General features: G+C 53.0%; 1 protein-coding gene across 6 annotated transcripts in view; it reads right to left on the reverse strand.

Annotated features, from left to right (window-relative positions):
- Positions 1-26,789, reverse strand: part of PRKAG2 (protein kinase AMP-activated non-catalytic subunit gamma 2) — a 300,068-nt gene that overhangs the window by 208,102 nt on the left and 65,177 nt on the right. For all 6 annotated transcript variants that reach the window (XM_088834770.1, XM_055421589.2, XM_055421590.2 and 3 more), the window contains exon 2: positions 2,535-2,606. In XM_088834770.1, the coding sequence (XP_088690896.1) occupies positions 2,535-2,606 (72 nt within the window). The remainder of the gene's footprint in view (positions 1-2,534; positions 2,607-26,789) is intronic.

The raw sequence follows: 26,789 nt of genomic DNA on the forward strand, positions 1-26,789 counted from the left end.
GCTCAGAATTCCAGGCTGACGGAACCAGGCTTGAGCTGTCAGCTTGAGGAGGGTGCCCCAGAGAGCAGACCATCCCCCCAACACGGCCAAAAATGGTGGCCCCAGCTCAGCCTTGTCCACAGGGAGCGTAAGGACTGGTCTCGAGCCGTGACCGTGAGAAGGCGGGTACAGAGCTGGCCTCTGGGTCTGCTTCCTGCAGGGTGGGTGGGGGTAAGCACCCCAGGGACAGGGCCCGTGCCTTCAAGCAGGATGCAGCTACGATGGTACTTTGCTAACATAATGGTACGTTTCCCTGGGTTTGGATGAACAAAGGGCCCAGAGCCTCCCCAGTGCCTGCTGGCTCCTCAGAGCTACGGATGGGAATTCAGGGCGCCGTGGGTAGGGCTGCCAGGCCCACCTCTGTCTACGGCTGCAGGGGGGCTGCGGGGCAGGGCCTGGCACCCCAACTCTCAGGTTTCAGCTGTGTCCCAAAGATGCAGGGGAAGGGAGAAGAGGGGTGCAGGGGCAAAGGTGAAGGGTGGGCAGGGCTGGCCTGGGTGACTGACAGCCGACTGGCAGTGGCCTCTTGGGAGCTTGTGGGAAATGGGTGAGGATAAAGGAAGTCACAGGCAAGGGGTGCCAGAAGAGGGGGGCGGAGTGAAACAAAACCTTGAGAGGAGGATATGTAGGCCAGGAACACCCTCCCCTGGAGCCCGACTCAGGCCAGGGAGGTGGGGAGTTCAGGTCTGGCAGGCAAGGGCTGTGTCCAGTGAGCTGATGGTGGGGTGTCCCAGCTGGAGCCCCTGTGTACTCCCGACAGAAAGGGGGCAGGTGTCCTCAGCAGAGGAGCCAGAGGGGTGGTTCACGCGGCCAGTGATGAACAGGAGTACCCGAGTGCAGTCTAGGGCCCGGCTGAGTGCAATGCTCCCCACAGTCAGATAAACAGCGTGTCCCTCCACAGCAGTCTAGACAGGGGACATCCTAAGTCACAGCCACACTCCCAGGCAGCCCTCGAGCACCTGCCCTGGGCTGGGCACCCATCTGTGTCTGCTCTACGGATGAGCTCGCTTCATCCTCACAAGGGAGGTGAGTGCTATCACGAGCCCGGGTTTGCCAACGGGGAGACAGGTTCACAGAGAAGGTCCTGTCCCAGGTCACACCTCAGGGAAGCTGACAGGAAAGACGAACAGAGGGGCCAGGCTCCTCGTCCCAGGATCAAGGGGCACAGACAGGAAAAACCCGTGGTCACTCATTGGGGTTGGGGGTGGTGGATTGCCAGGAATTCCACAGATTCCCCCAGGCCCCGGCCACCCTGGCTGACCCGGAGTGACCACAGTGCTCTTGAATGATCCGGGGACGTCAAAGGCACTGACCTTCCTCTCAATGCTGGCCCAGAAGCTGCAGACAGAGCTGTGTGGAGTCGAGGTGACCAGAAGCCCTTGTATCCTGAGATGTCTTTTGTGACAAAGGGCTGCCCCCTCTGGGGGGCAGGGGAACCAGGACTGGGGACTGGTGGGGAGAGCGGACAGACTCCCGTCCACTCTCAGGACGTCCCCAGAAAGGGGAGCTCAGTCGTGGCCCCTAGATCATGGAGGAGGAGGCCACCCAGGGTCCTATCCATGTTCAGCTTGGCAGCCACAGAAGGTGTTCAGTTCCCTGAGGAGACGGGGACCTCAGTCACAGGGCACAAAGATGCAGAGACGAGCTGGGAGGTGCAGGTCCTGTTCTGCAGGGACACTCCCTGCACAGCCTGCCCCGCCAGTCCCAGTGCAGGAGGTCCGGACGCAGCATTGCACATACTGGGCTGAGCACCAGGCCACCCAGACTGGACCCAGCCCAGCTGCGAGGCAGCCCAAGGACTGGGGGAAATTCTGTCTACCCCTCTCTGCTCCCAAGACACTGCCTGCAGCGCTCACCCTTCTCTGCTCCCAAGACACCGCCTGCAGCGCTCCCCGCAAAGGCACGGCCGCTGGGCCTCCCGCCGAGCCTCCCGCCCTGCACTCACCCCCACCGCAGGCTGCCTCGACCTCCCCGTTCCTGCCACAACCACCCCACCCATCCCAAGACATGCATGCCTTGGGCTGCCGGCCCTCCACCGACCTTGAGCAGGAAAAACGGACCCGTGGGAGAAGGGAGAAAGCAGGTGAACGAGAGGAAAGGAAAAGGCAGAGAGAGGACGGAAGAGAGAGACGGGCTTGAGGGCGGGGCGGGGCGGGGACTCCTGTCTGCAGCGGGGAGAGACACCCCAGCTCCATGACCCGCTTTTCCCTGATTTTCAATCTCTTCTCTTTGCCCGTGAGCATCTCGGGCACTCGGGCTGCTGAGCTCAACGTGAACTCTTCAGCATCACCTCTGCCCGCTTTGGGGCATCCAGGGACCACGGAGGAGCCCCGAGGGAAGGGAAGAGAAAGGGGTGAAGCCTGGAGGGCGAGGGTGGGCTCAGCTGCAGCCGGGGGCACAGGGAGGAGCAGTCTGTCTCCGGCTCAAGCTGAGCGAGTCCGGCCTCGGTGGCACCTCCGGTAAGCTTGGAGAAGCTGGGGGGAAGGGGGCCTTACCTTACGAGACGGAGGCTTCTCCGAACTCTCCAGATCTCCATCCAGGAGCGGCATGGCAAAGGAACTCAGGTCCTAGGACAGAAAGAGGGCACTTGGTCAGTGACCTGGACCCTCGGGGGCCCACATGGCCGCGTCTGGGGCCACACCTGGGTCTCCGAGTGTACCCCCAGCCCCTCGCTGAGTCCTCCTCGAATGTCAGCCACCAGGGAGGGAGGCGGATGGCCAAGAAGGTGGAAGGAGGCAGTGGAGACGCCCTGGGCCCCCTCGGGGATCCAGCCCGCTCTCCACCTTCCCTCTCGACTCCCCAGGGAAGGAGCAGGAAGAAGGCACCCGGACTGCAGGGCAGGAGGGAGACAGCGAAGGAGGAAGGCTGGGGAGGGAAGGGAGAGCCCACTGGGCGCTTTAGGGAGTGGCCAATGGGCCGGACTCCATCTCCTGGCACAAACGTGGCCCGAGGATGTGTGTCCTCCCAGGAAGAGGACAGGGCTGTGTGTTGGGGGCTGGCCACTGGGGCAAAGCGCTCAGAAAAACCTGATGACACTGTGGCCCGAGAGATGGTCTTTGAGGGGTGGGGGGGCAGGTAGTTGCCACAGACTCATCGTGTCTGAAATGATGAGACCCTCACTGTCTCCTCCTTCCTCCCGTCTCCTGCCTGGTGGACACCTCCACTCAAGGTAGAAACCCCACCTGGGCAGCCCTCCACCAGGAGAAACTGCCCAAATCCTGAACCTTCTTTTCTTTTAATCCTTGTTAACTGCAGTAAAATACATGTAACACAAGATGTGGGCTTCCCTCGTGGCTCAGTAGTAAAGAATCCTCCTGCCAATGAAGGAGATACGGGCTAGATCCCTGGGTTGGGAAGATCCCCCGGAGAAGAAAGTGGCAACCCACTCCAGTATTCTTGCCTGGAAAATACCATGGATGGAGGAGCCTGGCAGGCTACAGTCCACAGGATGGCAAAGAACTGGACATGACTTAGCGACTAAACAACAACAACAAACACAAGATTTACCATCTTAGTCGTTTTAACTCAGCGGACTTGAGCACGTTCACACGGCTGTGCAAACAGCCAAGGCCCTTTCCTCTCTGCAAAGTGAAACTCCACAGACTTTTGACAACTGTGGCTCTCCCCCAGCCCTCCCCCCACATTCTCTTTCTGTCTATGAGTGTGACAGCTCCAGGGACCTCACAGAAGTGGAATCGTGCAGTATTTGTCTTTCTTGTCCCTGGCTTCTTTCCCTTCACACATGTCCTCAGTTCCATTCATGTTGTAGCATCTGACAAAATTCCCTTCCTTTTAAAGGCTGAGTAATGCTCCAAAATCACTGCGGATGCTGACTGAAGCCATGAAATTAAAAGACGCTTACTCCTTGGAAGGAAAGTTATGACCAACCTAGATAGCATATTAAAAAGCAGAGACATTACTTTGCCAACCAAGGTCCGTCTAGTCAAGGCTATGGTTTTTCCCATTGTCATGTATGGATGTGAGAGTTGGGCTGTGAAGAAAGCTGATAACCGAAGAATTGATGCTTTTGAACTGTGGTGCTGGAGAAGACTGTTGAGAGTCCCTTGGACTGCAAGGAGATCCAACCAGTCCATTCTAAAGGAGATCAATCCTGGGTGTTCATTGGAAGGACTGATGTTGAAGCTGAAACTCCAATACTTTGGTCACCTGATGTGAAGAGCTGACTCATTTGAAAAGATCCTGATGTTGGGAAAGATTGAAGGCTGGAGGAGAAGGGGACAACAGAGGATGAGATGGCTGGATGGCATCACCGACTCGCTATGATTCATGGGGTCGCAAAGAGTCAGACATGACTGAGCGATTGAACTGAACTGAATGTTCCACTGTATGGACAGACCACATTCTGCTTATCTATGAATCTATTAAGGAACTGGAAAAGACCCTGATGCTGGGAAAGACTGAGGGCAGGAGGAGAAGGGGATGGCAGAGGATGAGATGGTTGGATGGCTTCCGTGACTCGATGGACATGAGTTTGAGTGAGCTCCAGGAGTTGGTGATGGACAGGGAAGCCTGGTGGGCTGCAGTCTGTGGGGTCACAAAGAGTCGAACATGACTGAGTGACTGCACTGGGTTGGTCCCACCTTTTGGCTACTGTGACTAATGTTGCTATGAACACAGGTACTATCGATTGAACTGTGTGCCCCTCAAAATGAATAGGTTTGAAGTTAAACCACCCCAATATTCCAGAATGTGACTGTACTTGTAGAGTCTTTGAATTATGATAATTTGAAGCTATACAGGTGGGCCCTCCATAAGAACTCAATCCAATATAACTGCGTCCATAGAAGAAGAGGCCATTAGGATGGACCCAGAAGGAAGACCATACGAACACACGGAGAGAATGGCCATCTATGAGCCAAGGTAAGAGGCCTCAGGAGTCTCTCACCCTGCTGACACCTTAACCTTGGACTTCTAGCCTCGAGAGTTGTGAGGAAATAAATTTCTGCTATTTAAGCCACCCAGTCCGTGACACTTTGCTACGGCAGCCCTAGCAAACTAATACAACACGTGTACAAATCTCTCTGCAACCCTGCTTTCAGTTCTTTTGGGGTACAGACTCAGATGTGGAATTCCTGGACTATACAGTAATTCTATTTTTAATACTCTTGAGGAACCCCCATACTTTTTCCATAGCAGCCACACCATTTCATACCCCCACCAAGAGGGCACGCGGGTGCCAATTTCTCCACATCCTCACTGGACACTGTTATTTTCTGCTTTGCTTTAGCTGTCGCTGTTTTAGCCATCTTAATGGGTGTGAGATGGTATCTCAATGAGGATTTGATTTGCATTTCCCAAAAGTTTGGCTTGAAGCTCAACATTCAGAAAACGAAGATCATGGCATCTGGTCCCATCACTTCATTGGAAATAGATGGGGAAACGGTGGAAACAGTGTCAGACTTTATTTTTGGGGGCTCCAAAATCACTGCAGATACTGATTGCAGCCAGGAAATTAAAAGACGCTTACTCCTTGGAAGGAAAGTTATGACCAACCTAGATAGCATATTAAAAAGCAGAGACATTACTTTGCCAACCAAGGTCTGTCTAGTCAAGGCTATGGTTTTTCCCGTGGTCGTGTATGGATGTGAGAGTTGGACTGTGAAGAAAGCTGATCGCTGAAGAATAGATGCTTTTGAACTGTGGTGCTGGAGAAGACTCTTGAGAGTCCCTTGGACAGCAAGGAGATCCAACCAGTCCATTCTAAAGGAGATCAATCCTGGGTGTTCACTGGAAGGACTGATGCTAAAGCTGAAACTCCAATACTTCGGCCACCTCATGCGGCGAGTTGACTCACTGGAAAAGACTCTGATGCTGGGAGGGATTGGGGGTGGGAGGAGACGGGGACGACAGAGAATGAGACGGCTGGATGGCATCACCGACTCTGTGGACATGAGTTTGAGTGAACTCCGGGAGTTGGTGATGGACAGGGAGGCCTGGCGTGCTGTGATTCATGGGGTCGCAGAGAGTCGGACACGACTGAGCGACTGAACAGACTGACTGACTAACTCAGCCTCTGCTGAGGGGTCCAGGTTTGCGCCTCCTTTTGCCCAGCCCTCCTTTGGGTTTCTTTGGAGAAGGCACTGGCAACCCACTCCAGTACTCTTGCCTGGAAACTGCCATGGACAGAGGAGCCTGGTAGGCTGCAGTCCATGGGGTCGCTAAGAGTCGGACACGACTGAGCAATTTCACTTTCACTTTTCACTTTCGTGCATTGGAGAAGGAAATGGCAACCCACTCCAGTGTTCTTGCCTGGAGAATCCCAGGGACGGAGGAGCCTGGTGGGCTGCCATCTATGGGGTCGCACAGAGTCAGACACAACTGATGTGACTTAGCAGCAGTCTTTGGGTTTCCTAATTGTTCTCCAACAAATCTTTCAACTTAGCTAGTTTCAAGCCATCTGCAAACCTCTGCTAGAACAGTGATTCCTAAAACTGTGGCCTCATAATATGGGCCCCTCCCCTAAAGCCTCGGGGCCTCCACTCCACTATGGCCAAGCCAATGGCTCCCATAGCGAGTCCACTGGGACATGCTGGCAGTCTCTAAGAACGTAGGCAGATTCCAGACTCAGCCCACTCTGGGGTGGTTCATTTCAGCGTCTCAAGTGGGCTGCATGTTTGAGTCACCTGGGGAGCCTGGGTCCCACAGCACAGGTGAGTCGACTGGTCTGTTGTGCAGGGCAGGCTTCACCGTGATTCTGCCCAGGCAGGAGCCACCGGCTTCCCACAGGTGATTCACCATCAGGAGCCCTTGCTGGGCCCCACAGCCTCTAATCCAGGCCTGAGGACTTGCCAATCTCCACAGCCTGATTTCTGACCCCGTCTCCCTTCAGCAGGCACCCAGACAGGCTCTTTATGGTGTTTTAAACAGGCTGTGTATGTATGGACACTTTGGAGTGCCATCTCAACCCCTCCAACATGGCAGCTGAGGATCACTCTTCGCCAACGGCCAAGGGTGTCCCCTTCCTGGGACAATAGACCCCGTGTCACCTGGGCCCCTGCAGGGCCAAGCCAGCCTCTAGCGTGGAGCTGACAACCGCCTCTGAAGCTCCAAGCCTTTTCCTCCTAGCCACCCACCCTCAGACCCCAGCCGCTCTCCTGGCTCACAGGGTGAGCTCCAACTAGTCTGCAAAGCCCAATGCAGCCGCTGTTTCTGGCCTGGCCGGGACCCACCCTCAGGGGAAATCCATTCTTCTCTTATCTGTGCTTCCCGAAGCTGACAGCAGGACTTATGGTGCTGTATTACGATCATTTATCAGTCTACGTCTATCACCAGACTGCGGACCGTCCAGGGCCAGGGCTAAGTTTGCATCTTGCGATTCCGTGCCCTGCCTTTGCCATGTGCAGCAGGTGGGCAAGAATCTCTGAATCACCTCCCGGATGGAGGACCCCCTGCCTGGGCAGCATGCATGGGGGCTTGCCCAGCCTGTGCTAAGGGGTTGGACGGCGGGCGGGCCTCGTGGTCACAGCTCACAGGGGAGGAAGAGGAACCAGGTGTGGGCACTCACCTCCCCCTTTAATGAGTACACTCCTCTGCGGTTTCCAATAACCATCACCCCGGGACATTCGTTCAGCCCGGCTGTCCCCAGATGCCTGGCGGGCACATGCCCATCAACTTCTCAGGGAACCATCATGTGCCAGTGACCGAGCCCCCAGTGGTGGAGTGACTCAGGACAAGACGGTCTTGAGACAGCTGAGGCCGGGATGGGGTCTCATCCCACCCCGGGCTGGGCCCCTCACCACCCGTCCTGCCCGAGAGCGAGCCCAGGAGAGGCTCACAGAGCGACCACAGCGGCACGCAGGGTGTTTTGCTCGGTCGAGCATCCCCATAGCTAAGCCTCTTGGCGCCCGCGGCGGGCTTTGCTGGAAGGCTCCCTCACCCCACATTCCATGATGCTAATCTCACCAGGAAGCAGGGCGCGCCTCGGAGACTGGTGTGGGAAAATCTCCGCCTGCAGCTGTGACCATGAGCCTGCTTGCCGGTGTGTGAGTGGGACCGGGTCGCTTAGCTGGGGTGAAGTTCCAGAAGGCCAGGCTCCGGGAGCTTGCCCGGGGCTTCTAAACGTTTAAACGCCCACTGGAGCTCTGGGTCTCACTGCTGTGGCCGCCCCTGGCCATCTCTGAATTTCTTCTCCCCATCGGCAGGCGCTCAGACCCTCCCTGGGCACTGGGTGGCCGGTTCACTAAGCTACCAAGAGACGGCTTCTGTCCTCGGGGACGGTCCCAGGCTGCACACGTCCTTTAGACCCTGACCATGTGCTCTGGAGAGGACCAGCAGGGCCCCTGGGGAAAGTGCGTTTTCAGGGTTCGGGCCGATAAAAGTCGCCTGTCGCGGAAGTCACAGCACAAAAGGGGAAGGCCGCAGGTTTGAGAAAATCCCCACGATGGAGCTGACCTGAGAAGCAGCTTCTTTATTCACCCCTGTCTCTGCCCCCTCAGAATCTCAGGCCAAACCCAAAGATCTCAGCAGCAGGGTTGTCACTGATTTGCCATTGGTATGTCCCTGGGTTTAATCCCTGGGTCGGGAAGATCTCCTGGAGGAGGAAATGGCAACCCACTCCAGTATTCCTGCCTGGAAAATCCCATGGACAGAGCAGCCTGGCTGGCTACAGTCCATGGGGTCGAAAAGAGTCGGACACGACTGAGCGACTAACACTTTCACTTGTTTTCACGTCCTTAAAAACTTTTGAGTCTTTGCCTCATATGGTCTTCAGAGCAGCCCAGACAAGTAGGAAAGGCAAGTGGTTTCACGCCGGTCTACAGATGAAGATACTAAGGGGTCAGAAAGGTGAAGCCTTTACCCAGGGCAGACGAGTGCACCACAGCAAACAGGCTCTATAAACCAGGTCCACCCGCTCCCAGCTCAGAGCTCTACCCAGTACACCCTCCCCACTCCTTGGGATGACTCAGCTCCAGTGACAAAAACAACTGGCTATCAGAAGTTACCCAGGGCTCTTCCGTGCAAAGTGCGCGTCCCCGGCACAGTGAGGTCTCAGGGGAAGAGCACCGATGGAGGAGACTTGCTACAGTTCAATGGTTCACCCCCAAGGCAGCGTGTGATACTGTCTCTTTAAGGTCTGCTACGTCTTAATCTAAAGCAATGCACCGAACAGAACATTGTAAATCAAGTGTACTTCAATAGAAGATTTTAACAAAGTAATGCATGCTGATGTTGCAAAGGGCTGAAAAGTATCAAGCGTCCCACCACCAGATGCAATCACACCGTTTTGTATAGTTTCGGGTCTCACTTACAGCTCGCCCGCTCCCCCAGCCACTTATCCCAACGTTTGTCCATACTGTTTACAACCCTCTGATGTCTCAGAGCCTTGACAGGAGGCGTGTTATCGATCAGATGCAGTTCTGCCCTTTCAGCATTTCTGACGCGTTATCTTACAAAACTCTTTTGTTGTTGCAGCTGGGCTCCCCCGGAAAGAGCCCTGATGAAAGTGCTCACACAGGACAAACAGAAAGGCCGCCAAGGTCAGGGGCCACAGCCTGCACCTGAGGGCCAACCAGGGGTTTTAAATGTCAGAGTCATCACCGAACATTCTCGTGCAATTTCCTAGCGGTTTGACTCCTCCCGGGGAAGGCACACATGGAGGACGGTCTCACGTTCCTTTCCTGCCGAGCAGACCTGAACCCACAGAGCGTCATTGGCATCTGACGCTACCCGGGCAGACAGCGGGCCCCGGGCGCTGTTTGGGCTTGACGAGCCCGCATCCCTTGGGCACGTAATAACATGACCTGTTCACAGAGGTGGAGCTTGGGGTCTCCAGCCCTGTCCTGTGGTTTACTATCTGGGGAACTGGGGATCTTAGGCACGCCTGAATGCAGTCTTCCAGCTCCCAAATGAAGGGTTTAACGAGATAATTTCAGAAGATGCCTGTTATCGCTGATATGCTCTGTTCTTATCTGTTGAGCTAAACAGCTGGCAGGATCAGGAGCATTTTAAGGGACTACTGCTAGACTGAGAATAAAATGCTTCTCATCTTCCAGGACTTGTCGTCAAAATAATTTTCTTCTTTTCTCAAACTACCAGACATTCTCCACTGCCCTCCCAGCTCAGGGCAGGCTCCCCAGACTCAGTGTGTGTGTCGGGGGTTTTTGAGGGGGGGCCCCTTGCTTCCCTAGTGATGCTTCATAGCTGAACGGGTTATGATCCAGACGCATTTCTGGCTTTCGATCTCTTTTTAGAACCTTTTATTTTATATTGGCGTATAGCCAATTAACAATGTTGTGATAATTTCAGGCGGACAGCAAAGGGATTCAGCCATATATATACATGGATCTACAGCCTGGTGGCTCAGATGGTAAAGAGTCTGCCTGCAGTGCAGGAGACCTGGATTCAATCCTGGGTCAGGGATTGGCTACCCACTCCAGTATTCTGGCCTGGAGAATTCCATGGACAGAGGAGCCTGGTGGTCTGCAGTCCATGGGGTCGCAAAGAGTTGGGCGCTTTCATCACTTTCACTCTCCTCCAACCCCCCCACCAGGCTCTGGCTTTCTAACCTTACGTGTGTTCTAATGCTCTCTGCTTCCTGAGCACTAACCCTCTAGTCTCGCAAGTGATTTCTCAGATCGCTCAATCTTTAGCACCAGAGTCATTAGTGCCGACGTCAGGGGCATCCCAGCGGACGCTCGGCATAACTCTGGAAAGCTTGAGTGGCATCCCCAGAACCATGGGTACCCCACCCCCTACCCAGCCTGTCCCCCCACCCCCCTGTCACGCACACAGAGGCGGTGCTCACACCACCAGCCTCATCTGCACCCGAGCTGTCGGGACTGGGATGAAGGCCTTGATGAGCCCCTCGGGTGGGAGGCTCCAGGGAGGCGTCTCCATAAGGACTGACTTTGCTCCATCCCTCGGTCCACCAAACGGGCATCTCTTGGTGCTAATGTAGGGGTGGTGACCAGAGCCAGGGTCATGCAGCCTCAGGGAACAGTCACATAACTGTCAGAAAATAAGGAACAAACCCTGAAACGCTGGAACTTGGCAACAAGGGTAGTTCAGTTCAGTTGCTCAGTCGTGCCCAACTCTTTTGCGACCCCATGGACTGCGGCACGCCAGGCTTCCCTGTCCATTACTAACTCCCGGAGCTTGCTCAAACTCATGTCTGTCAGATCGGTGATGCCATCCAACCATCTCATCCTCTGTCATCCCCTTCTCCTCCCGCCCTCAATCTTTCCCAGCATCAGGGTCTTTTCCAATGAGTCGGCTCTTTGCATCAGGTGGCCGAAGTATTGGAGTTTCAGCTTCAGCATCTAACCCTAATCCCAACCCTAACAAGGGCAGATCAGAGGTCAAATGAGGGGAAAAGCCTAAACCTGACTCTGGAAGAATTTCCAGAACTCTTTAGTTCCCACAGAGGATATCAAGGCTTCTGACTGCAGTCTGAGAGACTTCCTGAAGTGAAAGAGAAAAAGAAGCCACGATTTTTCCCTCCTGCGGGCATTCTCCTTCCTCCCCTCACCTGTGGTCCCCACAGACTCATGCAGCTGCCTGGGGCCTCCCTCCCTGCCCTGGATCTTTGTGTTCTCGTGATGCCTGCCGAGGGAGGGAGTGTGTTTTGGCCTCATGGCAGGTAGGGATTCCTGGTGGCTTGTTGGTAAAGAATCTACCTGCAATGCAGGAGCCGCAGGAGACACAGTTTCGATCTCTGGGTGAGGAAGATCCCATGGAAGAGGAGGAAATGGCAACCCAGTCCAGTATTCTTGCCTGGAGAATCCTATGGACAGAGGAGCCTGGCAGGATACAGTCCATGGGGTCGCAAAGAGTCAGACATGATTGAAGCAACTTAGCAGCAGCAGCAGCAGTGGCCTTCCTCCCAAGAAGGAAGACCTGAGACACGAGAAAGGCAGAAATCTGCCGCCTGACCCGCGACTTCAAGGGAGTTACCCCCACCCCAGCCCCCTGCAGTCTCCAGCTCCACAGCAGCGGCAGACAGCAAACTCTTTTCTCCATACCAAGGAGCTTTAGAAGCCCTAGACCAGCGTGGTCAAGAGTCCCCATTCTTCCCTCAGTTTGCCCCTAACTTCTGGTGTGTAGCAAATCATTTTAGCTTCCAAGGGCCTTCACTTTTCAATCTGAAAAATGAGGCTGCAGGGCCTTCTGTATCACCGGGCAGTGTCGTGAAGACCAGGTTGGATGACACCACAGAGGGTCCTTCCTGAAATTACAACGATGTACCACCTCATGCTGGTCAGAAAGGCCATCAAGAAAAAGGCTACGAGTAACTGCTGGAGAGGGTGTGGAGGGAAGGGAACCCTCCGATATTGTTGATGCAACCACCAAGAAAAACACTGGTGAAAGTCATTCAGTCGTGTCCAACTCTGCGACCGCATGGACTATACAGTCCATGGGATTCTCCAGGCCAGAACACTGGAGTGGGCAGCCTTTCCCTTCTCCAGGGAATCTTCCCAACCCAGGATTGAACCCAGGTCTCCCCCATTGCAGGAGGATTCTTTACCAGCTGAGCCACCAGGGAAGGCCAAGAAGACTGGAGTGGGTAGCCTATCCCTTCTCCAGCAGATCTTTCCGACCCAGGAATCGAACTGGATCTCCCTCATTGCGGGTAGACCCTTTACCACCTGAGCTATCAGGGAAGCCCTGGAAAACACTGGAGGGTCCTTAAGAAACTAAAAATAGAGTTACCATATAACCCAACAATTCTGCTCTTGGATACATGTCTAGAAAAGACAAAAAAGATACATGCACCCCAGTGTTCATTGCAGCACTGTTCTCAGCTATCAAGAGATAGAAGCAATCCACACGTCCATTGACAGATGGGAGGATAAAGAGGCGGTACATATACATACAATGAAACGATGCCATTTGCAGCTGCGCAGATGGACTTAGAGGTTACCATACTAAGGGGAGTAAGTCAAAGACAAATATCATAAGATATACACGTCTATGTGGAATCAAAATGATGATACAAACAAATTTATTTACAAAACAGATTCACAGGCATAGAAAACAAACTTATGGTTCCCAAAGGAGAAAGTGGAGGAGGGATAAATTAGGAATTTAGGATTAAGAGATATACACTACTGTTGCTGTTCAGTCCATGGAATTCTCCAGGCCAGAATACTGGAGTGGGTAGCCTTCCCTTCTCCAGGGAATCTTCCCAACCCAGGATTGAACCCAGGTCTCCCACATTGCAGGAGGATTCTTTACCAGCTGAGCCACAAGGGAAGCCCAAGAATACTGCACTGGGTAGCCTGTCCCTTCTCCAGCGGATCTTCTCCAGGGATCGAACCCAGGTCTCGTCTCCCGCATTGCAGCCAGATTCTTTACCAGCTGAGCCACCAGGGAAGCCCAAGATGGAAAATTCTGATGCGAGTAACACTGTGCACTCAGGGAACATGTTTATAAGGTCACAGCGCTGCTGGTGGCTCTGAGATACATCCTCCCCCATGCAGGGGGCTCTTACGCAAGAGTCAGGGTTTAGAGACCTAATTTCTGCTCTCAGTCACCTACCCAGTGTGGCTCCGGGGCTTGGCCCAGGAGCCAAAGTCCACACAGTTTTTAAGCTCAGAATCTTGAGAACATCCAATGTCTGTATTTATAAAACTGTTTATCAAAAGATTCTTCCTGATCATTTCTACAGGTGCCCAAGGGTTCTTCCACTCCTATCTGTGTCTCCCCACCTGCCACATGACCCCATGCTATACACTGAAAAGTACAAGAAGTTCGCAGGAAGCAGCAAACACCAGAGATTTGAAAAAAAAGAAAAACCGCAAGTAACATCCTTGCGCACTAAGTAAGCATAACAAACAGGGTGCTTTTCTTTGTTCACTGTCACCTTCAGCCTGAGCTGAACTGACGGCTCCAGAAGCATTTAGCCAGGTTTCTGACGAAGAGTCCCAACCCATCAGTGGATCATGACATCAATTTAGTGGATTATACGACCGCCAAAATATAAATTAGAACAAAATAAAGAGTGCATCTTATTGTTAAAATTCTTGCTTCAATTATTCACACATAGGCACATGTGAACTCTGGATAAAACACATGTCTTACCGAACTGTGGACCAAAAACGTCTGAACAACGGGGTGCTGCATGAGCTCCGAAGCAGCATGGGCAGAGTTCAGAGAGTGGCCGAGCCCTGTCCTTCCAGAAGTCATGAGAGTGGACAAAGACGGCACCACCTATTTCCCTCCATCCTGGCTGAAGCCCTCTGACCTCTCTTTGTACTTTGTGCCCAGAAATAAGCACAAAGAACAGAGACAGAGAATCGCATCTGGTGACGGCCACAGGCAGCAGGCACCTCCCCACCTCCCCTTTCATCCAACCCCATCCACCCCTACCCTGGCGCCCTGAGCAGTGGGCACTGCTGCTCTGACCCACCGTGGGTCCTGCCAACCCCAGCACCCTCGGGCTACCCCAGACCCAGAACAGCAGTTACGGCCCCGAGGGCAACCACCCACCAGGCCCTCCCAGAGTGGTATCCGTCAGCACCTGTACCCTCCTGACCCAGGCCTGCTGCAGACCCCCAGGTCTCCTGAGGGTCTAAAGCTATTTAAAAAAAAAAACTAAACCACGGAAATAAAGCAGTCATAGGACGCTGCTGTTGGACAAGGTCAGAAATCTTCCCCATCAGGCCCCTTCCACTACAGGTGGGGAAACAGTCGTCCAGGGAGCGCCTAGTGGGTTACTCAGAGCCACGTGCTAGAGCCACGACCCAGCCAGAAGCACCTCCCGGTCGCGCGACTTTGAGCCGAGTTCTCTATCACACTGTGCTCTCCAGCAGACTTTTCACCTTCCAGTTTCTGTCTCCATCACGTAAAACGACATCAGCTCTCCCGCAGTCACCGTGCAGACCCACCCCTGGCACGGACTTGGCTGTTCTGCACACACGGTAGGTGTCAGTTATAATTATTACACAAGTTGATTCTTTAATTTGACTTCCCAGGTGGCTCAGGTGGTAAAGAATCCACCTGCAATGAAGGAGACCCGGGTTTGATCCCTGAGTCAGGAAGATCCCCTGGAGAAGGGAATGGCCACTCACTCCAGTGTTCTTGCTTGTCCCTGGGGAATCCCATGGACAGAGAGAGAGGTCTGGCGGGGTCACAAAGAGTCAGACAGGACTGAACCACTAACACTTTCACTTTCCACTTTCCTCCTCTAACTTAAGCTCTCTGGGCAACTTGGCATCCAGCGACAAAGCTCTCGTTCCAAGTTGTTCTTTGTCCCTGCTGGCTTCGTGTGACTTTATCACTTTCTGGGATTCCTCCTCACTTATGGTCACAGCCATCAGGGTGAGCAGCTGTTCCTGGAACTTTTGGGAACCACAAAAACCTCAGCGTCCTCTTGCCGACGGAAGGCTGGCGGGAGCTCTGCAGAGAAGGGCTCCAGGTATTGGCATCAGAGCCTAGAGCAGCAGGTATGTGGACGCCAGCGGGCCCCACACAGTGTGTCTGCCCATTTCCCCTTCCTTCCAGGGCAGGGCTTGCCAGGGCCCCGTCGAGCATGTGCCAGGCACACCCCTCACTGCCCCATGTAGGAAACTAGCGTTCTCAGCTGGAACTGTGGGTGTTGGAGGCCCATGGAGCCCGGTGGCCACGGAGAGTTCGAGGACCCTACCTTGGGCCAACAGGCAGGTTTAGGAGGGGGCGGGGTTTGCTTATTTATTTATTTGGCTGCACCAGCTCTTAGCTTCGGTACTCGGATTTTTGATCTCCATTGCAGCATGTGGGGTCTGCAGTGCAGCATACAGACTCCAAGTGGCAGCCTGTGGGATCCAGTTCCCTGACCGGGGATCGAACCTGGGCCCCCTACTTGGGGAGCTTGGAGGCTGAGCTACCAGACCACCAGGGAAGTCTCGACACATGGCAGGTTAATGATGACACTCAAAATGGCCAAGTAGCTAGCTCTTTTGTAAAGTGTATTTTTTGGTCCTTTTTACTAATTGAGCTCCTGTTATTTAAAAAAAAAAAAGCAGCTGAACCGAGCCCACACCCTCTCTGAGGAAGGCCCGGATACAGATTTCGGTTCTAACCGGCTGTGCTGATTGGAAAGGCACTTCCCACCACTGGCCTCAGTTTCCTCCTCCGAGATAGGACGTGTTTGTGCCTGAATCCTGAAAGTGAAAGTGCAAATCGCTCAGTTGTATCCGACTCTTTGCGACCCCACGGACTATACAGTCCATGGGATTCTCCAGGCCAGAATACTGGAGTGGGTAGCCATTCCCTTCTCCAGGGGATCTTCCCAACCCAGAGATCAGACCCAGGTCTCCTGCACTGCAGGCGGATTCTTTACCAGCTGAGCCGCCAGGGAAACCCGTGTCACTATAGATTTATCAAAACTCATAAAATGTACAAAACCAAGAGTGAGCCCACTGTGAATTATGACCTTCAGTTAATGCGCTCAGTCATGTCCGACTCTGCAACCCCATGGACTGTGGCCCTCCAGGCTCCTCTGTCTGTGGGATTTTCCAGGCAAGATTATTGGAGTGGGTTGCCATTCCCTTCTCCAGTTCAGTTAATAATAGTGTATTAACAAAGGCTCATCAATTGTAACAAATGCACCACTAATATTAATAACAGGGGATGCTGGCAGGGAGGAGAAGGGGGTACATGAGCTCTCTGAACTTTTCGCTCAATTGTTCTGTAACTTTAAAACTGCCCCTCAAAAGTCTATTAATTAAAAAAAAAATTAATAGCAGCAAACAGGCAGAAATGTCCTCAGTTCTGCCCGCCAACTCATCACACACCACTCTGGGCCTTGATCACCCACCTCCTGTCGTTCCTGCATGAGCAGCAGGGAACCTGCAGTCTAGCTGAAGGTCTGCCCAGGGCTCTGCCAAGAGGCCGGTGGTCATCAGTCCATGTCGGGATGGGAGCTGGAGTGTTCACTTCATCCCGCGTCCACAGCTCTGAGTCTTTCCTGAATGCCGGGGGCCAGGTGCCTGGCACACGCCCAGACTCGGGGCCCTGAGGCCAAGGGGATCTCGGGCAGAGAAGATAAATGAGGCGAGGGAAACCTGGACAAGGAACTGCTAGATGAGGTCAGGAAACAGGAGGGCGGGAGGAAGGTGGGCACACCCACGTCCCCTCTCTCAGGCCAAGCCGGCCATGTGGACCCTGGAGCGAGGGCTCTGGTCATCAGGCTCCAGATGGAAGCTGGTGGCAGCCTCGGGATGTCTGGAGTGGGGAGTGGGGGGCCCAAATCCCAGGCCCGGGCTGGAGACCCTGTGAGCACTGAGTAACTAGTGGCTCCCGGTCCGGGACTCAAGGATACAGACCATGGTGCTAACAGAGCCAAACAAGGGATTTGCTGGGGTTTCTGTTTCTGCTGCCAACAAACCCATTCTGTTCAAGAGCGGGGCTTGTTATGTAAGGAGGAGAGGGAAGAAAAATGCTGGGTGTGTGGCCAAAGTCACCAGAGGAGCAGAAACTTCTAGATCAGCTGCCGCCACGGCAGGGAGTCAGGTACAAAACACAGGGGTTGTTTGCAGCTTTGCTTTTTCAAGGGAGGGGGAAAAACGGCCTGCTTCCCACATCCCAGGAACTGAGTTAAAAGCCACGATCCCTCAGGAAGAGCTGGTCCCAGTGTGTCCTCGTGCGTTGCAATGTGTCCCCAGGCCACCCAGGGGGCCGGGATCTGGCTGTCCCCTGGCCCCTGCTAGACGGTTTGGGATCTTTATTTCTCACTGAGAGAGGCACGGAAGATTCTGGGTCAGTTCCCTCAAGCCAGAGGACCCCTTGGGATTGCATGTCCCCGGGCATCACCAGCCCTTCCGTTTTTACTCTTGGTCACTTGGTTCTGGAAGCTTCTGGACGTATATCTCTGCCTTTTGTACCTATAAGTTCTTGTGGACACCTCCCCCTGCTTGCAAAACACAGGTCTTCACGTCCCAGGTCTTTGGGCCCAAAGTAAGTCGAGTCTGACCTTCCAGGATGACCGTAGGGAGCTGATGCTTCCCAAAGATCTACTGTAAACCGATCGGTCCATCCCTGGGCAGGTCCACAAAGAGTGGGAAGTCCCACAGGTTGGCGGTGGGGGGGCGCCCAGAGCTGTCAGGGGGGCTTTCAGAGGCTCCGTGTGATCCCCTCTTGGTTTCCACACAGTCCCACTTTTGTGGTTCAAAGGACACGGAAGATTGTGTGGGCTTGTCCTCTCCTGTTGCGTGCCTGGACTCAGGAAAGGAGCAGTCCCAAGCAGGGACCTTGCTGGCTGAAACCTTCTGTGGTCCCTCCGGCCTGGGGAAGCAGGTGTCATTTTCATCACCTGGTGTCCAGGCCACCAAGGCCACTGCCCAGACTTCCATCCGCTTCCTCCTGGTTACTCTGTGGCCTACACGTGGCCTGGGACCCCTCTCTCCCTCCCCCACTCCAATGGGGCTCATGACCCCCAAAAATTCAAGGTTATTATACACAAATCATGTTTAAAAAGTAGCAGTCAGGAAGCCAGTACCCCACGGCTGGCTTGGTCTGAGAGAGGGGACGTGGGTGTGCACACCTTCCTCCCGTCCTCCTGCTTCCTGACCTCAGCTAGCAGTTCCTTGTCCAGGTTTCCCTCACCTCGTTTATCTTCTCTGCCCGAGATCCCCTCGGCCTCAGGGCCTTGAGTCTGGGCGTATGCCGGGCACCTGGCCCCCAGCATTCAGGAAGGACTCAGAGCTGTGGACGCGGGATGAAGTGACCACTCCAGCTCCTGTCCCGATGTGGACTGATGACCACGGGCCTCTTGGCAGAACCCTGGGCAGACCCTCAGCTAGACTGCAGGCTCCCTGCTGCTCCTGTAGGAACGACAGGAGGTGGGTGACAATTTGCAATTAAAAATACTTCAACGGGAATACAACTGTAAGCCAGCGGTTTTCATGCTGGAGTTCAGGAAGCCACCGTCAGGGCCAGTAGGTTGGCTTGCCTCCTCCACCCCGGGGTTTGAGAGGCACTGGCTAGCACCAGGCTGTCCAGCTGGGGCTGATCCGGCCTTCTCTCACCTAGTCATCGCCTCTTCCTCCTTTAGAAAGAACGTGGGTCTGATAGATTCACAAGGCCTTTGCAGTCCAGTCCACTGGAAATGACCTCTCAGCCGACTGCATTTAAAATCCAGCCACTCAGGCTTCCCTGGTGGCTCAGTGGTAAAGAATCTGCCTGCCAATGCAAGAGACACGGGTTCGATCCCTGGTCCAGAAGATCCCACGTGCCGTAGAGCAGCTAAGCCCATGGACCCCAAGTACTAAATCTATGCTCTAGAGCCAGGGAATTGCAACTACGGAAGCCCACATGCCACAGAGCCCATGCTCTGCAACAAGAGAAGCCATAGCAGTGAGAAGACAGCAACCAGACCGTAGTCCCCGCTCCCCACAACTAGAGAATGCCCACCAGCAGCAACGAAGACCCAGCACAGCCATAAGTAAATAAACAAAATTATTTTTTAAAAAATGTTATAAAATCAATCCACTCAACTGACATGCACACATTGCTATATTTAAAATGGATAATCAACAAGGACTGCACAGGGAACTCGGCTCAATATTATGTAACAACCTAACTGGGAAAAGAAATTTGAGAAAGAAAAGCCACATGGATCTGGACAACTGAATCACTCGGTTGTACACCTGAAATTACCACAACATGGTTGCAACTCCAAGTGACGTACTGTCAATTACACTCCAAGATAAAAAGTATAAAACAAAGAACAAGAAAACTGACCCACTTAAGCACTGTCCATCTGCTGTTACAAGTTTTCTCTCTGTCAAGGTTGTGAGCTGCCTGAGGGCAACAGCAATGTCATCCGACTGACTCTTTGTGTGTGGATTAAAAAAACTCATTACAGCGACTAAAGAGTCAGAACAAAGTGATACAAGCTTGAGAAGCTGGGCTCTTCCTCCCTTGTCTCCATCCACAGTTCAGTTCAGTCGCTCAGTCGTGTCCGACTCTTTGCGACCTTATGAATCACAGCACGCCAGGCCTCCCTGTCCATCACCAGCTCCTGGAGTTCACTCAAACTCATGTCCATCGAGTCGGTGATGCCATCCGGCCATCTCATTCTCTGTCTTCCCCTTCTCCTCCCTCCCAGCATCAGAGTCTTTTCCAGTGAGTCAACTCATCGCATGAGGTGGCCAAAGTATTGGAGTTTCAGCTTTAGCATCAGTCCTTCCAATGGATTGATCTCCTTTAGAATGGACTGGTTGTATCTCCTTGCAGTCCAAGGGACTCTCAAGAGTCTTCTCCAGTACCACAGTTCAAAAGCATCAATTCTTCGGCACTCAGCTTTCTTCACCGTCCAACTCTCACATCCATACATGACCACGGGAAAAACCATAGCCTTGACTAGACGGACATTGGTTGGCAAAGTAATGTGTCTGCTTTTTAATATGCTGTCTAGGTTGGTCATAACTTTCCTTCAAAGGAATAAGCGTCTTTTAATTTCCTGGCTGCAATCAGTATCTGCAGTGATTTTTGAGCCCCAAAAAATAAAGTCTGACACTGTTTCCACTGTTTCCCCAACTATTTCCCATGAAGTGATGGGACCAGATGCCATGATCTTTGTTTTCTGAATGTTGAGCTTTAAGCCAAACTTTTCACTCTCCTCTTTCACTTTCATCAAGAGGCCTTTGAGTTCCTCTTCACTTTCTGCCATAAGGGTGGTGTCATCTGCATATCTGAGGTTATTGATATTTCTCCCGGCAATCTTGATTCTAGCCTGTGCTTCTTCCAGCCCAGCGTTCCTCAGCGTGCCTTCAAAAGGACCACTTTCAGCTGCATACCCAGTTGGGGTTTCTTCATGCAAATGCAAACACCAAGCATAGTCCCCCTTTCTAATACAAGGGCTCCCTGGTATATTATATATTCTGCTTCACACCTCATCCATCACTGTATCTGTCTAGGGATCTCTCAACGTCAGCATGTAGGGTTTTCTGGTATCTGCGGTATATCCGTCAGCATGGGACGCTCTAGTTTCACCAGGCCCTGTCGACATTACAGGCTGCTTCAGTGAAAACTGTATGTTCTTCATGGTTCTAGGTTCACATGACCGCAGCTCAAAAGGGTATTGCATCCCTGATTCCTGACAGAAACCATCACAGGCCTCCTTAGGTCTGGACCATTCTGCTCTCCTAACGGGGGGGGTGTAGGACAGCATCTGTTTGCCCCACAGCCTCATCACCAACAGTCAAGGCTGTCAGATCGCTGAACTTCTGTTGGATCAGTGAAAAGTTACATCTGAGTAACCTACATTTGCACCTACTCTATTTGCATCTATTTTGGGCTTTCCTGATAGCTCAGTTGGTAAAGAATTCACCTGCAATGCAGGGGACCCCAGTTTGATTCCTGGGTTGGGAAGATCCGCTGAAGAAGGGATAGGCTACCCCCTCCAGTATTCTTGCCTGGAGAATTCCACAGACAGAGGAGCCTGGCAGCTTCCAGTCTATGGGGTCCAAGAGTCGGACACGACTGAGAGACTGAGCACATGGAAGCACAGAAGGACAACTTGGGTCAGCTTGGCGTCTGAGTGAGGTGATGAGAAGTTTACCCCTGGATCCCCGGCACTCTTCCCTGAGGAAAGCCAGCTGCCGAGTTATAAGTCCCACTGCTCCGAGACCACTGTGCTCTGGGGAAGTTCAAGCTAGCAGCGTGGAGAAAGGGATGTGAAACCGGCCCAGGCGCCAATGGGGCAGTGAAGAAACCTTGAGAACTCTGCCCCAGGGGCCACTGGATTGAAAATGTTTGAGGAACCCCAAAGGAGAACTGCTGGGCTGATGTGGCAGCCTCGAGACCCAAGCGATCCCAGACCACAGCCTTAAGAATCAGGGAGGTTTATGAAACAGCAACAGATGTCCAGAAAACTATGTCATCTTGTGACAGCTAATTTCTCAGTTTTCTAATCTCTAAAATGGGAGTCATAGGGGTTCCTGTGAGAGTATGAGTTAGATTATGATTATATAAATCAGTTTGGTCGCTCAGTCGCGTCTGACTCTTTGCGACCCCATGGACTGCAGCACGCCAGGCTTCCCTGTCCATCACCAACTCCCAGAGCTTGCTCAAATTCATAAATAGGTAAACACAATACATTTGGAATGACATAGAAAAGGATTACAGGGCTTCCCAGATGGTACAGTGGTAAAGAATCCACCTGCCAATGTAGGAGACATGGGGTCGATTCGTGGGTTGAGAAGATCCCCATGAGGAGAGATGGCAACCCACTCCAGTATCCTTGCCTGGAAAATCCCATGGACGGAGGAGCCTGGTGGGTGCAGTCCACGGGGTCACAAAAGAATCGACATGACCGAGCTGCTAAACAAGAAAACAACAATAAAGAGATTATAACGGTGTGCGACAATCGCCTGGAAACTGTTAGCTATTACTCTAAAATGAATGACTGATCTTATGGGTAAAGGCTATTACATTTAGGGGCAAAACATTTTTAACATTGAACCCACTGGGTAGATCGTGGAATCCTCTTTCCCACAGCTTTGGTTATGGGAAAAGGACAGATTCAAGGCACCCTTACAACGGCAAGATCCATCCCGAACTCACAGGAGAAAGGACAGTTCAGCAAGGCATGATGAATGGGCTCTGACCCCTTGGTGACGAATTAGGGAAACTGAAAGTCCCTGTAAACTGAAGCAGCCTCTGGGGATGCTCTCTGGGTATGTCTCTAAATCGCTCAAGTGCTAGCTTCCTCTTTATGACCAAAAAATCCCCAAACCAAGGAAGGTGGGGGGTGAGGTATGGCAGTGACTTCCGGTCTAGGATGGGAGCTGACGAAAAGCGGCCACGGATGCTCCTGCAGTGCATCCAGTCTTCTGAAGAGTGGGAAGGGAACTGCACACTTGCCCCTGACGGCATAAGCCGTGAGAACAGCATGTCTCTGCCTTTAGCTGGAATTTCATCAGCTCTGGGAACGCTGATTATCTAATGCTGATCAGAAGGCTGAGATCAGGAATGACTAAACGCAGAAATTATTTATTAACAAAAGCCTGTTAGACCATCTTTCAGAACTGAGGGTGAAGCGGGGGAACCAAGAGTCTCAGAGGAGGGTATTAAATATATGTTAGAGCCACTGATGTGTGTATCCATTTAGACATCCATTAAGTAGCCCCTGTGTGGGGGTGGCACTGGAAACACAGGTAAGGCATTCGTGGGGAAGACACAGAACCACCCTCAGTCTCAAGGTGGGGGCGGGAGGGGGCAGGTTGCAGAGGGACCCGAAGGACCTTTGGGGGGTGACGGAAATGTCCTGTACCACAATTGCGCCGGTAGTCACCTGACTGCATACTGATCCCCAACCTAGTTGTATACTTAAAGTTAGCAAATTTCACTGTATGTAAACCACAGGTCATGAAAGCTGGCAAAAAAGTAACCAGTCAACCACCAGCCATCCCTATACCACAGGGGAGAAAAAGCAAGACAAGCAATCAACAGAACCCAGGGAAGATGTCTGCGTTGCCAAGCCTGGAATATGGAATATGCTTTTCCAAGCAGTGGGAGTAGAGTTTCCAGGAAGCACTGTGCTCTGTGTTATAGACCAGTTACAATACTTTCTAGCAGAGTCTCCAGTTCCAAAGGGCTTCCTGATGTCAAAGCACCTTGTTACACAAATCAGAGAGGGTGTGGCTATCCCTTCTTCCCTTAACTGGGACCTGAAAAGCCAGCATTCCACCTTCTAGAACCCAGCTCAAACACACAGCAGCTACAAACAAAGCCAGGGGGAAGAGCCCTTGGACACCAAGAGACCATTTCTCCCAAGGGTAAATCCCCAAGCATGAGATGTCCCAAACCTAAACAGGTGCTTCAAAGATCAGTTTTCTCTAATTTCACTCAGGGAGAAAGATAAGAAAATCATTGTGAAAGTGCCAGAAAACAAACAGAAAGTCAGAGTATTTTTCGCTAATTCTAAATGCCTGGGGACTCTGCTTAATCCAGGGTCCTGTCTGAGCTGCTGGCCATGCCTCAGCTGGATCCTAACTGCGGATCTCAAACAGTGAGATTAGAGAAAACGGACTCTTGTCTGGTCCAGGCTGCATTCAAATAACCAGGAGAGATAACTCACTAAACTACCCGCTTCTCTGTGTTGGTAGATTATTGGATTAGCTAATCTCAGAAGATTATCTAATATCTAGGTTTCTCAGGAGTCACCTATGGATGTGAGAGCTGGACCATAAAGAAGGCTGAGCATAAAGAATTGATGCATTCAAATTGTGGTGTTGGAGAAGACTCTTGAGAATCCCTTGAACTGCAAGGAGATCAAACCAGTCAATCCTAAAGGAAATCAACCCTGAATATTCATTGGAAGGACTGATAATGAAGAGCCAACACTTTGGCCACCTGATGGGAAGAGCCGGCTCACTGGAAAAGACCCTGATGCTGGGAAAGATTGAGAAGAAGAGAGGAAGGGGACGACAGAGGATGAGATGGTTGGATGACATCATCAACTCAATGGACACGAATTTGAGCAAACTCAGGGAGATGGTGGAGGATAAAGGAGCCTGGCATGCTGCAATTCATGGAGTCAGATACAACTCAGCAACTGAACAACAACAACAAATCTCAGCAGAAAACCCTGAAGGCCTTGGAGATAAAAGAGAGAAATCTGAAAGGGATGGAGACAGACAGGAAAAGTGCTTGAGTGAGGCTAGTCGGGGAGCCATGGAGGGGGAGCCCTAGGAGTGGGAGGGGGTGCTCAGCGGCTCTCTAGGACTGAGGCCATGACTCCCCACTCCCCGCTCCGTAAACCACACCTTCCCCGCCTGCCAAGTAGGAAGTGTAGGGATCACTGAGCACCAAGAACACGTGGCTATTTAAACGTGGTGAAGAGTGAAGCCCACAGCCAGCTTATCTCCACCTGACATCTCCACTCACTGGATTCCAGATTTTGTCAGAGTGGTGGTCACTGAGATCCGGAAGGACCTCTGGGGTCAGAGCCTGGGCCACGTCAGGTTGGTGTCACTGTTCCAGACGTGTCACCAGCAGCCAGTTTTTTGACAGTTAGGATCCAGCAGAGGCATGGCCAGCAGCTCAGACAGGACCCTGGATTAACCAGAGTCCGCAGGCATTTCAAATCAGTGAAAAAATATTGTGGCCTTTTGTTTTTGTTTGTTTGTTTGTGCTCTGGGACTTTCACAGTGATTTCCTTATCTTTCTCCCTGAGTGAAATTAGAGAAGGCTGATGGGGATGGGAGTTGTGGGGAGGGGCAGGGAACTGCTAGACTTGCCGCCAGGCTGGACTTTGGGCAATATCTAGAATCTTCCTCTTTTTTTAGATAAATGAGCAGGAGGGAGAGAGGCTGATTCCAGCTCATGCACCCAGATTTCTCTCCTGCAAAGCTGGTCCTCAGGGCCCAGACCACTCTGCTGGGAACCTCCATTCAGCAGGTGGGGCCAGCCCTTGAGAGACCCCACGCAGCAGCGGGGAATGCTTGGAGAAACACTCAGGGCTCTGGCTGAACTCTGGGGGTCTGGAAGTGAAGACAAGCCGAGGTGAGGAGGAGAAACAGGCCAAGCAGCAGCTGTGACCCCCTTCCTCTCTCAGCCCCCCAAAGCCTCCCTCAGAGCCTCTCCCAGGAGTGGGAGTGGGGTTGACAGGCCCCCAGGCAGGCCCAGCGCCCCCTGTGCAGGCAGCCAGCCTGGAAGGAGAAGGAGTCCTTCAGGGAGGGACTGCCAGGTGGCCGCTAGTGAGACCACAAGGGGCCAGGTGGGGCCGGGCGGGGTGACCAGACACCATCCCAGGGAAGGAAAGCAGCGAGGGGCTCTCGGGACCCCAACCCACGTCCCTCCCCCCTTCCCCAGGACCCTCCTTCTTCCCTGGATCTGTGCTGGAAGGCCCCCCTGGAAAGCGCATTTCAAGGCTCTTCGCTTTAAGCAGATAAGTGTGGATGACTCAGAGCGAGTGGGTGGTGACAGATGTCTGCAGTGAGCTCCAAGCAGCATGCTGGGGAGATGCTTGGCCAGGGCCTGGGGGAAGGGCCAAGCTCCACCAGGGGCCAAGGGGCTCGGGGAATTCGAGCAGAAAGCTCACTCAAAACGCCTGAACCCCCAGCCCCGTCTGGCCCCTTCCTGCCTGTACCCAGCCTCAAGTCTGTGCAGTGTCAGGAAGCCCCTGGCACTCCTGGCCGTCAGCCCAGCCCCGTTCAGGATCTGTGGCTGCCCTGTCTGCCCCCTATCCTTCATCCTTCCCCCCTACCTGCCCCCCACCCCCATTGGAGGTCTCTCCCCAGCATCAGGTTCTGGAAGTTTCCCTCCCATGTTCGTCTTCCCAGCCATCAAAGCACATCTATCCTGCTCGCTGGAAAAATGCAGACACCCCTCCAAGGGCACCTCCAGACCGCCCTTCCCCAGATCAGCCCTGACTCTGACACAGGAGGGCTCACCTGGCTGGTCAAGTGCTCTCTTTGGGAAGGAGTTTCCATTATCCAGAAACTCACCTTGGAGAACCACATTTCCTGCCAAAGCTGGGCAGGAAAGGGTTTGATATTACCCAGAAACTTGCCTTGGAAGAACCCCGTTTCCTGCCAAAGCTGGGTAGGAAAGGGTTTGATGTTGTTGGCGTTGTAGTTTAGCCACTAAGTCGTGTCTGATTCTTTGCGACCCCATGGACTGGAGCCCACCAGGCTCCTCTGTCCATGGGATTCTCCAGGCAAGAATACTGGAGTGGGTTGCCATTTCCTTCTCCAAGGGACCCTCCCCACACAGGGATCGCACCTGCAACCCCTGCATGGCAGGTGGATTCTTTACCGCTGAGCCTTGGCTCAGGGTTTGGTACTAGCAACAGCAGTTAAAGA

This window comes from Moschus berezovskii, chromosome 3, assembly GCF_049115385.1.
Source record: "Moschus berezovskii isolate FMDL1 chromosome 3, NW_MosBer_1.0, whole genome shotgun sequence".
Classification (NCBI taxonomy): Eukaryota; Metazoa; Chordata; class Mammalia; order Artiodactyla; family Moschidae; genus Moschus; species Moschus berezovskii.